The 12,109-nt window shown below is 37.1% G+C and overlaps 3 protein-coding genes and 1 pseudogene across 3 annotated transcripts; all 4 read left to right on the top strand.

Annotated features, from left to right (window-relative positions):
* Positions 1-952: 952 nt before the first annotated feature.
* Positions 953-1,906, top strand: LOC130177617 (olfactory receptor 2T27-like). The gene has a single exon (XM_056389511.1). The coding sequence runs from the start codon at positions 965-967 to the stop codon at positions 1,904-1,906; it is 942 nt and encodes a 313-aa protein (XP_056245486.1). The 5' UTR covers positions 953-964.
* Positions 1,907-3,269: 1,363 nt separating this feature from the next.
* LOC130177799 (olfactory receptor 10AG1-like) lies at positions 3,270-4,193 on the top strand. Its single transcript, XM_056389753.1, has one exon. It carries the CDS (start codon positions 3,273-3,275, stop codon positions 4,191-4,193), a length of 921 nt encoding a protein of 306 aa, XP_056245728.1. The 5' UTR covers positions 3,270-3,272.
* A 1,406-nt stretch (positions 4,194-5,599) lies between these two features.
* Positions 5,600-6,550, top strand: LOC130177794 (olfactory receptor 11A1-like; annotated as a pseudogene).
* Positions 6,551-8,338: 1,788 nt separating this feature from the next.
* LOC130177614 (olfactory receptor 11A1-like) lies at positions 8,339-9,268 on the top strand. Its single transcript, XM_056389508.1, has one exon. It carries the CDS (start codon positions 8,342-8,344, stop codon positions 9,266-9,268), a length of 927 nt encoding a protein of 308 aa, XP_056245483.1. The 5' UTR covers positions 8,339-8,341.
* The last annotated feature ends 2,841 nt before the right edge of the window (positions 9,269-12,109 follow it).

The following is a 12,109-nucleotide window of genomic DNA, read 5'->3' as shown; positions in this document are numbered from 1 at the left end:
CACAGGGCGGGAGATACAGAAGGGCAGGAAGTGAAGGATCTGAAACGAGAAAATTTGAGTAACACAAAATAAAACGGGAAATGATACAGTGAAGAAAATAAAGAAACATAACCTACGTCTACGTCCACACTACTACGTTTTTGTTTTAAAACGCATCTCGTTTGCTACGTTTTCGCCTCCCGTCGACTCGACTCAAGAGTTTTCACGCATTGAAAACTGAAACTTTGGGAAACGCTGCTGACCCCATTTTGGGTTGTCAGGCGAAAACTGAGACCTTTGGAAAAGATGACGTAGACACCCATGGTCACTCCCTTATTGGGTTTCACCAGGTTCCACAACAACAGGTGAAAGCGACATTAAAGCACATTAAAGAAAGTGCAACATCTGTCCCAGGGAACAAACATCACTTCTATCTCAAATGAAACAGGAAATAGTTGTCATATGGGATGTATTCTGCTTTGGGTAGTCTTATTGGCCTTTTACAGAGTGATACATCTTTCTAAAGAAACAATCTTTGCTCTTATCCTAAATGAAATGGTACCAAGTGATACAGTATGAGTATGAAGCTAAGTGAAAATAAGAATGGATCGATCAGCATGATGTCATTTAATGGACACTGTTCAAAACAGATCTAACCGCCTGTGGATTCAGGCCTCCAGAGTTTGATAAAGTTGTTTACATGTTAGTCACTCTTAGTGGAAATTTTAATGAGATCCATGGAGGATGAATCTGTCTGATAAAACCATTTCACAGGCTCCAACAGTTTCTGATTCCTGAGGTGTAAACATGAGCATATACTAAGTGAATTTCAAGGTCAGATTACTGTGGATAAGAGAAACCAATACAGAGACATGTTATTGTTATTTTCAAAGTAAGACCTTTTATTTTTCAGTTTTTATTCATATATTCCTGTTAAATTATCTGCGTTTTTCAATAATCAAGATTTCATATTTAAGTTTTTTTAATGGATGAGGATTTAAATATAACATATATAACTCTTGGTGGGCATGTGGAAGTTCACAAATATAGATACCTTTATTTTATGGTTGTTTTTATAGTATATATTCTAATAATTTGCAGTAATTCTGCTATTGTGTACCTGATCTGGATTCACCAAAACCTCCATGAGCCTATGTACGTTTTCATTGCAGCTTTGTTAATCAACTCTGTTGTTCTCAGCACTAATATCTACCCAAAGCTTTTGATTGATTTTTTATCTGAAAAACAGATCATATCTTATGAAGCCTGTCTTGTTCAGTATTTTCTGTTTTATACTTTAATCGGTTCAGAGTTTTTACTGTTAGCAGCCATGTCTTATGACAGGTATGTGTCTATATGTAAACCTCTGCAATATCCAACTATCATGAGAAAAACGACCATAAAAGTCTTCCTGGCTTTAGCCTGGCTTTTCCCTCCTTGTCAGCTTGTGGGAATAGCAGCAATGAGCGCCAATCAAAAGCTCTGTGACTTTACTTTGAAAGTCATTTATTGTAATAACTCAATTTACAAACTTTTTTGTGTGAGTTCAAAAGCGATATCTACATATGGTGTGTTCATTTTTCTAAATCTTGGTTGTTTTCCTTTGCTCTTCATAGTTTTTACATACACCAGAATACTTATCGTATGTTATCAGAGTTGTGGAGAAGTCCGAAATAAAGCAGCACAGACCTGTTTACCTCACCTGCTGGTTCTGATCAACTATTTTTTTTTGATTTCGTATGATGTCATAACAGTTAGACTGGAATCTGATTTTCCAAAAACTGTACGTCTGATAATGACTTTACAATTAGTTTTGTATAATCCTCTTTTTAATCCGATCATATATGGACTTAAAATGAGAGAAATCTCTAAACACCTGAAGAGGTTGTTCTGTCAAGATAAAAAGATTGTATGTTATCAAGACTGATACTTTCATCTGTAATAATTATGACGACAATAACCACCACTAAAAGATGAGATCACGTTAGACCTGTTTCAGCCTCTTTACTCTGTTTGTTTAAGAGTTTGTTTTAAATTGTACTGATAACTTTTCAAGAGAGTCCCAATCAGGTAAATGTGAGGGTGACTTTTCTGTCACGGCCTAGAGCATCTGCTCTCATCTGCCAGAGGACCTCCTCTAAGGCCACAGTATCCTCTTTCAAATCATAAATTTAACATTAGTTTTTACTCTTGTCATTTTACTTGCTTTTTATTTCAATATTGTTATTGTCTCAAAATTCTGTTTATATGTCCCACCACTGTGTTTAATTGGTTTACTTTAATAGGAAACAGTTTTTCCTTTGAACATGATAAAATACAAACAGTAAACAGTAGAAACTTAGTTCTTAATATATGGTAGATTATCTGATTATAGTTTAGGTCAATATTCTTGATGACAAACTACTACTGTAAGAATATCGCGATTATATAAACACATAAAGCAATCCAAGTGCCTCTTGTTGATTTTTAAATACACCCTGTTCACTTTATGACAACTTTATTAATATAGCCATAAAGCAAACATTTTACACCTTAAAGACATCATGATGTGGGCAGGTTGATAAAATATGTTCAATATAGTTCTAACAATAAACACTTACCACTGCAACTTCAGAGACACACAATCTGGACCTACTGCAACTTGAGCAGGAAAAAATATATTATTTTGCAGCCACGCAGCAATTTTTTTCGAGCACAATATTCAAGATTGACACCACATCCATAATTATAGTCAATAGAGAGAAAGCAGACTCCTTTAATCAGTTTGCCATAGGATCTTTTGTGGATAAACTAATGTAGGGGAAAGGAACATTCAAATATCTTTCTGTGGAACTTGAGCAAGGAAATTCATTCTTGGGACAATTGTCGCCACTGCAAATCTACTCACAGACCACAAGGTGCTCTCTTTGAGAAAGGAGGGGGGGTAAACAACATAGAGTGCGGTACCATTATTGTTGACACAGGTGACATTTGGGGGATACTTGTCCCAGTAAAACAGGTGAAAACACGTCTCAAGAGTTTGACAAAGTTGATTACATGTTGTCTCTTTAGGTGAAGAGTTTAATGAGATCCATGGAGGGTGAAGCCGTGATAAAAACATTTCACAAACTCGAACCGTGCTCTTTTTGAGCTACACAGACGAACACATACTGAGTGCATTAAGAACTCAAGTAACTGTGAATGTATGAGCCATTCAAATGTAAATTCAACTCTATCTTCAAACTCAGACATCTTTAGGTATGTTTATTATATAATCTGCCTGTTTAAAACATTGTTAATGTTTGACAATCCCAATGGATGATGACAGAAATGTAACGTATATAACTCTAAATGGTTATGTAGACGTTGAAAAATACAGATATTTTTATTTTGTAATTATCTTTACAATATATATTCTAATAATTTTCTGTAATTCCTTCATTGTATGCCTCATCGTGATTCACCAAAGCCTCCATGAGCCTATGTACATTTTCATTGCGGCTTTGTTAGTGAACTCAGTTCTTTACAGCACTGTTATCTACCCGAAGCTTCTGATTGACTTTTTATCTGAAAAACAGATCATATCACATCCAGTGTGTCACTTTCAATATTTTATTTTTTACAGTTTAGGGGGTTCAGAGTTCTTACTGTTGTCAGCCATGGCCTATGACAGGTATGTGTGTATATGTAAACCTCTGCGATATCCGACCATCATGACAAAAACTACTATCTGTGTTTTCTTGGTTCTGGCTTGGCTCGTACCTGCTTCTCAGGTGGCAGGATCAGCTATATTGAGTTCTAAGAGGAAAGTCTGTCACTTTACTTTGGAAGGAATTTTTTGTAACAATTCAGTTCACAAACTTCACTGTGTGAGTTCAAGAGGCCTATCTATGTATGGTGTGATTATTTTGCTTAATATTGTATTTTTTCCAATGTTCTATATAGTTTTCACGTACATAAAGATACTTATAATCTCCTATCGAAGCAGCAGAGAAGTCAGGACAAAAGCTGCACAGACCTGTTTACCTCACCTGCTGGTTTTAGTCAATTTTTCATTGTTGTGTACTTATGACATCATTATACTGAGACTGGAATCTGATATTCCAAAAACTGCACGTTTAATCATGACTCTACAGGTGGTTCTGTACCATCCTCTCTTTAATCCGATCATATATGGACTGAAAATGAAAGAAATCTCTAAACACCTCAAGAGGTTGTTCTGTCGTGTAAAATGATGTGTTGTAAAAAACACTGACGGTCATTTCTTCAACAAAGAATAATGTGATTCTTTTGTTCCCTGGAAAGTATTTTTAACAATTTGTTTTAACACATTAATGATCATCGGGAACCTCAACAATGTGATGGAAGTTACACAAAAGTCACTTTTTATTGAAATATACCCGATTGGCTATATAACAGGTAATCACAATTAATAGTTTTTTCAATTTCCATTTAGTTAACCATACCTAAATACAACCTTGTTACATTCATGAGTACCATTATCTCTGGTTGTATTGATGAAGCTCATAATGATCATAGAGTGAAGATGAACACTTTCAATGTTGTTTAAAAAGCGTGTTAATGTGACGGTTGATATTTAAACTGAAGCAGATGTGTCTCTTGTTTTGTTTATACTGTAAATGCAAATCAAACTAATTAAATATTTTTAGTAGCAGTGATTTTGATGCTGCCACCACTGAAAGTCTCAGTGCATTTAATATTGTGTTCTCTGGTCCACACAAATCTGACAGTAGAGAGAAAGTATTGAAACTCTTCAGTGTACGGCATGAAAATGAACACTAGACTGAGGTGATGTGATGACGGTAATCAGAACTGGACTTTACAAGTATGATAAGTATGATAAAAAAAAAAAAAAGTTCCCTTGAATTATATAAGTCTTTATAATTGATCGACCTGAAGTTTTGTCAGTGTACTCTGATTGTTATGTACCTGGTCTGAGGGAAACCTAGACATAACATACTGTGTGACTCTTCCCACTCCAAAGAAAAGCCAGTTGCACAGTATGAGCCAGAGTTCAGAGTAGAAGTTTATTAACGTCAGAGCGGAGCAATGCCCAAAACAACAAAAAATAATTTAATTAATTAGTCCTAAACATCCCTGGCAAAGAAAACTAGACGTACATAAATGACATATCTTTAAACCACAAACAAGAGACCAAACTGTTACTAGAGGCCAAGCGGGAAACTGAGCTTAGCGAGGTCACTTCAGGTTTGAAGTTTCCCCTTTTTGCTGGGGACCCCCAGGAACCACCTCAAGGATCCCTGGGGTTCCCCGGACCCCACTTTGAGAACCACTGCTCCACGCACTGTGGTAACATTGTTGTTTCCAGATGCACAGAAAAATGTAAAGAGAGCAACACCCATGTAAACAAAGTCTAACACCTACGGGTTCAGGCCTCCAGAGTCTGATGGAGTTGTTCACATGATATCAGCTCATGATGGAGGAGTTAAAGAGATCCAAAGAGGGTGGAGAAGTCTCACTTAAAGAGTTGGTCAGACGTGAACTCCAAAGGTGAGCGCACACCAAATTCAGTTTAAGGTCAGGTATCTGTAAAAGATTAGGACAATCAAAAGACAATCTGAACAATGCTTGTTACACATTCTGTCTGTCGTATTCATTCATGTCTAATTTTTTGTGAATTTTCATGGATGCAGAAATAAATATAACATATATAACTCTTGATGGGCATGTAGAAGTGCAGAAATACAGATATCTTTATTTTGTGATCATGTTTACAGTTTATATTCTAATAATCTGCAGTAATTGTATGATCGTTTGTCTCATCTGGATTCACCAAAACCTCCATGAGCCTATGTACATTTTCATTGCAGCTTTGTTACTGAACTCTGTTCTTTTGAGCACTGTTATCTACCCAAAGCTTCTGATTGACTTTCTATCTGAAAAACAGATCATATCTTATTCAGCTTGTCTCTTTCAGGTTTTCATGTTTTATTCTTTAGGCGGTTCAGAGTTCTTACTGTTGTCGGCCATGGCCTATGACAGGTATGTGTCTATATGTAAACCTCTGCGATATCCAACTATCATGAGAAAAACCACTGTGAGGATCTTCCTGGTTTCAGCCTGGATTCTTCCTGCTTGTCAGGTCGCAGTGCCAGTCGTACGACACAGTAACACAAAACTCTGTCACTTAGTTTTGAAAGGTGTTTTTTGTAACATTTTGGTCAACCATCTTTACTGTGTGAGTTCGAGAGTGCTATCTGTATATGGTCTAGTTGTTCTGCTTAATGTTGCACTTTTCCCCATGCTCTTCATTCTTTTTACCTACACAAAGATCCTTATAATCTCCTACAGAAGTTGTGGAGAAGTCAGAAAAAAAGCTGCACAGACCTGTTTACCTCACCTGCTGGTTTTAATCAACTATTCTTGTTTGCTTACGTATGATATCATCATAGTTAGACTGGAATCAGATTTTCCAAAAACTTTACGTCTGATAATGACCTTGCAAATAATAATGTATAATCCTCTGTGTAATCCAATCATATACGGACTAAAGATGAAAGAAATATCCAAACACCTCAAACAGCTGTTGTGTCACGCCAAAGTGAACTAATGTATTTGTACTGATTTACTCAATTCATAAAGAGTGTTTAATGTGAGTTTTTATTTCTCTGGTAAAAACTAATAATACTAGTAAATAATGTCTGATGTCATTTTCATAAATAATAATTAAATAAATGAAATTAAATAATTAAATGTAGTGTGTACTATGAATTGCATAGTAGTCTTTTTTTTCCTAAATCAGATGAAGCACTTTACTTTGGTCGTGAGTTTAAAAAAGAAAAGAAGCAGAATCACGGCGATCTGTTGTGGTTAAGGCCGTCAACCATAAACAGCAAAGTATTTGATGATCACTAAAGGCTTAGAAATAACAATTGATGTTTTGTTTTTTTAAACATAGAATAGCTGTTTTTATTTTTAACAACTTGTTTTCAGTGGAAACAAATTCTGAACGCATATCATCATCATCATCTCTCAAGTTGATCCACTGGAGCTCCAAATATTAATGCCTTCCTATGTGGACTGTGGGCTGATACTGTATTTTTACTTTGTGTAGTCCATATTTTTAACCTTATTTAAATTTCCTCAATGTGTGATAGTGGTGGAAGTTTACCGTAAAATAGGCTGCACATCACATATTTTAATATATTTACTCAGCTGTAATGTGATGACAACAAGACGCAGGTGGCAGCAACTGGAGATCAAAAATGGAGATGAAGATTAAAAAGTATAAATAGATCATAGAACAGATAAGCCCAACAAGTCCTGCAGTCTAAACAACAATATAGGTCATTTGTCCCTTCTCCCAGATACGACCCATAGGAGCGTACCTACCACAGGTGTACCAGACCCTCGTCGTCATGGTAACAATAATAGACACACAGTTAAAAAATGAAAAAATCAACCTCCTCCTTACTTGAACTTTATTGCTCTTTAAATGAATTTATAATACCTGTCTTCCACATTTGCTCCCGTCTTAATTACTCCAGCGGCGAGAGGGGGCGAGGTTTAAACTGAATGTACAGACATTATCACATTATGTGCAGAGAAACTATTATAATAATCTGAGCTGTTTTTTTAATGTGCAAAATGTTCAGAGTTTCAATGTTGTAAAAAAAATCTTTGGATTAGAACATTAGAACTATTTTAATATTTTGTTTTGTGGGCAGTTCTGTCGCCAGTAAATGAGATTGTGTAAATATGATTTTGTGGATGTTGGTGTGTTTGTGTGCGGTGGGAGGTTCTGATGATGAACTATGACCTCACGGGCACCAAGTGATTTGTGAGCGCCGCGGCGGGCTCTGCAAACACAATCATGGCAGAGCGGCATGTGTGCTGTTCAGTGGTTGCATGTTAAAATGTTTGGCCTCTAAACCTTTTCCCTGCGTTTAGTCAGCAGCGCCCGCTACAGTGTCAGAGAGTAATGGCAACTCCCACATGGACTGCAGCTTGCGTCAATATGTACACATGAATTGTTCCAGATAGTGCGCACATCCCTGCAGAGCTGATCACATGCGGGTTGATGCATTTCCTTCTCCAGACGCCCCCCAATGCAGTGGCGCCCTCGGTGCCACAGGCCGCCGCTGGTCCAGGCCTCTAGAGTTTGATGTTGTTCACGTGACGGAAGTTATTGATGGAAAGTTTAATGAGATCCACGGAGGGTGAAGCAGGCTGATAAAAACATCACCAGGGCCGAATGCTTTGGTTTGAATTCTACATATCTGTATTTGCAAGAATATTTCAAAGAACACAGTCCACTTCAAGGTCAGGTAGCTGAATACATGAGACGATCCACTACAACATATAGTGTGAAGTATGTTAGCATTTTCTTTAGATATCCTCAATGGAAAATAAACTAAATGCAACTTACATAATTATTGATGGGTATGTGGAAATGACTAAATACAGATATCTTTATTTTGTGATCATGTTTACAGCATATATTTTAATAATCTGCAGTAATTCTACGATCGTGTACCTGATCTGGATTCACCAAAACCTCCATGAGCCTATGTACATTTTCATTGCAGCTTTGTTAATCAACGCTGTTCTCTTCAGCACTGTTATCTACCCAAAGCTCTTCATTGACTTTCTATCTGAAAACCAGATCATATCTTATTCAGCTTGTCTCTTTCAGTATTTCATGTTTTATTCTTTAGGCGGTTCAGAGTTCTTACTCTTGGCAGCCATGGCCTATGACAGGTATGTGTCTATATGTAAACCTCTGCAATATCCAACTATCATGAGAAAAACCACTGTGAGGATGTTCCTGGTTTTAGCTTGGCTTGTACCTGCTTGTCAGGTTGCAGTACCGACTGTTCTGAATGCTGATAAAACACTCTGTAACTTTACTTTGAAAGGAATCATTTGTAACAGCACATTTTACAAACTTCACTGTGTGGCTTCAATTGTGCTAAATATATATGGCTTGGTTGTTTTTGCAAATATTGTAATATTTCCTGTGCTCTTCATTCTCTTCACATACATCAGGATATTTATAATATCTTATCGGAGCTGTAGGGAAGTGAGGAAAAAAGCTGCACAGACCTGTTTACCTCACCTGCTGGTTTTAATCAACTTTTCCTGTTCGAGTGCATATGATGTCCTTCTACTGCGAATGGAAACTGATTTTCCTAAAACTGTACGTTTCATAATGACATTACAAATGATTCTGTACCATCCTCTCTTTAATCCGATCATATATGGACTGAAAATGAAAGAAATTTATAAACACCTCAAGAGGTTGTTCTGTCCAGGCAAAATAATCTGATTGTTAAAGTTTATAATGTTCGTAAAGTGAAAAACAGCTTAGAAAGCAAGAGTATGTCCACATTTCTGATTTAGTGGTATATGTACTGTAGGTGAAACTGTAGTTTTATGCAAAGACAAAACTGTTTTTCATTTTAATGTAAAATACATAAATAAATAAACAGTAGTATGGTTTATTTATATATTATATTTATAACCTGTATTGTAGTTGCTGTCAAATAATAATTATTTTCACTGTGATACATGCGTCAAATTCTAGGCTGAAATGTGCATACCCTCATACCCTCATACCCTCATACCCACATACACACACACTTGCACTTGTTGCACTGGTGACAATTAATAATAATGATAAAAATAATCTCAAAATATTCTTATCCACCATTGCCTAATTCATGTACATGGTGGTGATGCCCCCAAAACGTGGAAATCTGAATAAAAAGTAAAAATGTCACATTGTGTTATAGATTTAATTCGAATCTACATTCAACAACCCATAATGACAATGTTTTTAGAAGTTTTGGCAAATTTATTAAAAATCTGAACTGAAAAACTGAAATCTTTTCTTATTTACAAAAGTATTCATACCCTTTGCTTTTGCTCTAAGCTGTGTTCAGGTGCTTCCTGTTTAATTATTATTGACATGTGTCTCGGACTTGATTTTAGTCCCTTTATAGCAAACGTAATTGATTTGACATAGTTTAAAGGCAACTGTGTATATAATGTCCAGACAAACACCAAGTCATGAAGTCCAAGGAGCTCTCTGTAAACCTCCACAAGCTGCTCCGCCATTGTTATCTTGGCATTGTTTGACTTTGCCTAACTTCTGGCTAATCCAAAAATGGGCAAAGAAATCTAGCGTGTTTGGAACCGAGACTTTGTGGCAACATACGCTAACCCACCTGTCACTCAAAGCAGCACACCCTCAATTATGTATAACTTTAAGCCTTAATAAAATGTAAACAGGTGAGTTATATGAACAGGTGTCATGAATGAGGAAATTAGCTATCAAGACTAAAACAGTTTTTGTACCAGGCTGTAAACATGTTTATTTCTGCTGTAAAGATGGACATTTTAACATAGGAGTCTATGGGGACTGACTCACTTTTGGAGACAGCCTCAAGTGGCCATTAGAGGAACTGCAGTTTTTAGCACTTCCAAGTTGGCTTCATTTTTCAGCCTCAGAGGTTGCTGCTTGGTAGAGGCATAGATTGGGTCAAGGCTGTAAAACCATATTTAAAGCTTTGAGCGTTCCTAGCAGCACAGTGGCCTCAATAATTGTGAAATGGAAAAAGTTTGGAACTAACAGGACTCTTTCTAGAGTTGGCTGTCTGACCAAACTGAGTAACTAGGGAAGAGGGGCCTTGGACAAGGAGGGTGACCCAGCAGTCCCTCTAATTCAGGCCTTGAGTAAAAGGCATATAACAGTCAGCTGGAGTTCGTCAAACTGCATTTAAAGGATCCATAGACCATGAGGAAAAAGATTCTCTGATCTGATGAGAGAGAAAAAAAGAGAAAAGAATAACAAAACCTGCAGTTCCTCTTGTGACCACTAGAGTCTGGCTCCAACAGTGAGTCAGTCCCCATAGACTCCCATATTCAAATGTCCAACTTTACAGCAGAAATAAACATGTTTACAGCCTGGTACAAAAACTGTTTTGGTCTCTACAGCTGATTTCCTCCTTCATGAAACCTGTTTATATAACTCACCTGTTCACATTTTATGAAGGACTAAAGTTATGGAGGATTGAGGGCAGTTGGAGTGGAGTCAGGTACTGGCAAGATGGCAACAGCGAGCTTCAAAACCACTGTACAGAAACCTATGGATGACGTCACAGAGGCTACGTCCATCTGTATTTACAGTTTACAGTCTCGAGTGACCACCTTGGATCTCACTTTCCCGCTCTATATGCAACTACACATCATTTCCGTTTGCAAAATACTAAATTTGTTGCGGTCTGACTATGACAAAATTAGACTGTGGCAGAGGACGTCGGTTGAGTAGGCTGACCTTCAATGTGCCTCGGACACATTTCTGTTTACATTCCCAAAACAATGTGGCAATATGTGTCCCAGACCAACTCCAACTGTGGTCTGAGTGATCGGATCTCAAATGCTTCCTCAATGTGTGTTGGGTACATTCACACCTGTACTTAAAGTTGTCCACTTGTGATTGGACCACTGGAGACACATGTTAATCCCAGGCCTGAACAAGGCCTGTGAGACAGTGGGCCCCTGACCACACACAGGTAGATGCCACCCACCCCTCATAGATATAGGGGGTTGCTCTGCAACTGTTGAATGTGGAAATAATCAATAGTCTCCTAACAACTCCACCTTATCAACTGAAAAGGTGATGATATGACAATGTTGTGTTCACAAGTTCACTCTGCTGGCCCTGACTGATCAAAACGAACAAACAAAAAAAACATAAGCAGCAAGATAGAGATACAGTGATACAGTTGAACTCAAGACATTTAAAAATGACTGAGATAACCTGACTTTTAATACCTATGAGTCAAGCTCCAAAAACCCTGTATACTACATTTCCCATAATGCTATTAAAGCAATTTATGAGCGATTAATTCTAGACTGTAATCTGACTGAATTGGTATTTTGTTTCACTTGATTCATTTAAGGTGGCACACCAAAACCCCAAATCCACCAAGGCTAAATTTAGCCTTGAGTTATCATGCTACTTCCATGTTTCCAACAAAAATTCCAGCGACTCTGTGTTCGCCTTTTAAAATGTCTTCCTAACTACACAACACAAGTTTGTATCACAGACTTTCTGTTGTGAATTTGTCTTCTGTAAAACCAGTCTGAGAAAACCCTGATGGCA

The sequence above is a fragment of the Seriola aureovittata genome, chromosome 11, assembly GCF_021018895.1.
Source record: "Seriola aureovittata isolate HTS-2021-v1 ecotype China chromosome 11, ASM2101889v1, whole genome shotgun sequence".
NCBI lineage: Eukaryota > Metazoa > Chordata > Actinopteri > Carangiformes > Carangidae > Seriola > Seriola aureovittata.
Note: the sequence above shows the minus strand (reverse complement) of the source record. Positions and strands in the feature narration are given on the sequence as shown.

Bases quoted from the DNA above. Each gene is read 5' to 3' on its own strand.
- LOC130177617 (XM_056389511.1), top strand. From the start codon at position 965: ATGGATGAGGATTTAAATATAACATATATAACTCTTGGTGGGCATGTG.
- LOC130177799 (XM_056389753.1), top strand. From the start codon at position 3,273: ATGGATGATGACAGAAATGTAACGTATATAACTCTAAATGGTTATGTA.
- LOC130177614 (XM_056389508.1), top strand. From the start codon at position 8,342: ATGGAAAATAAACTAAATGCAACTTACATAATTATTGATGGGTATGTG.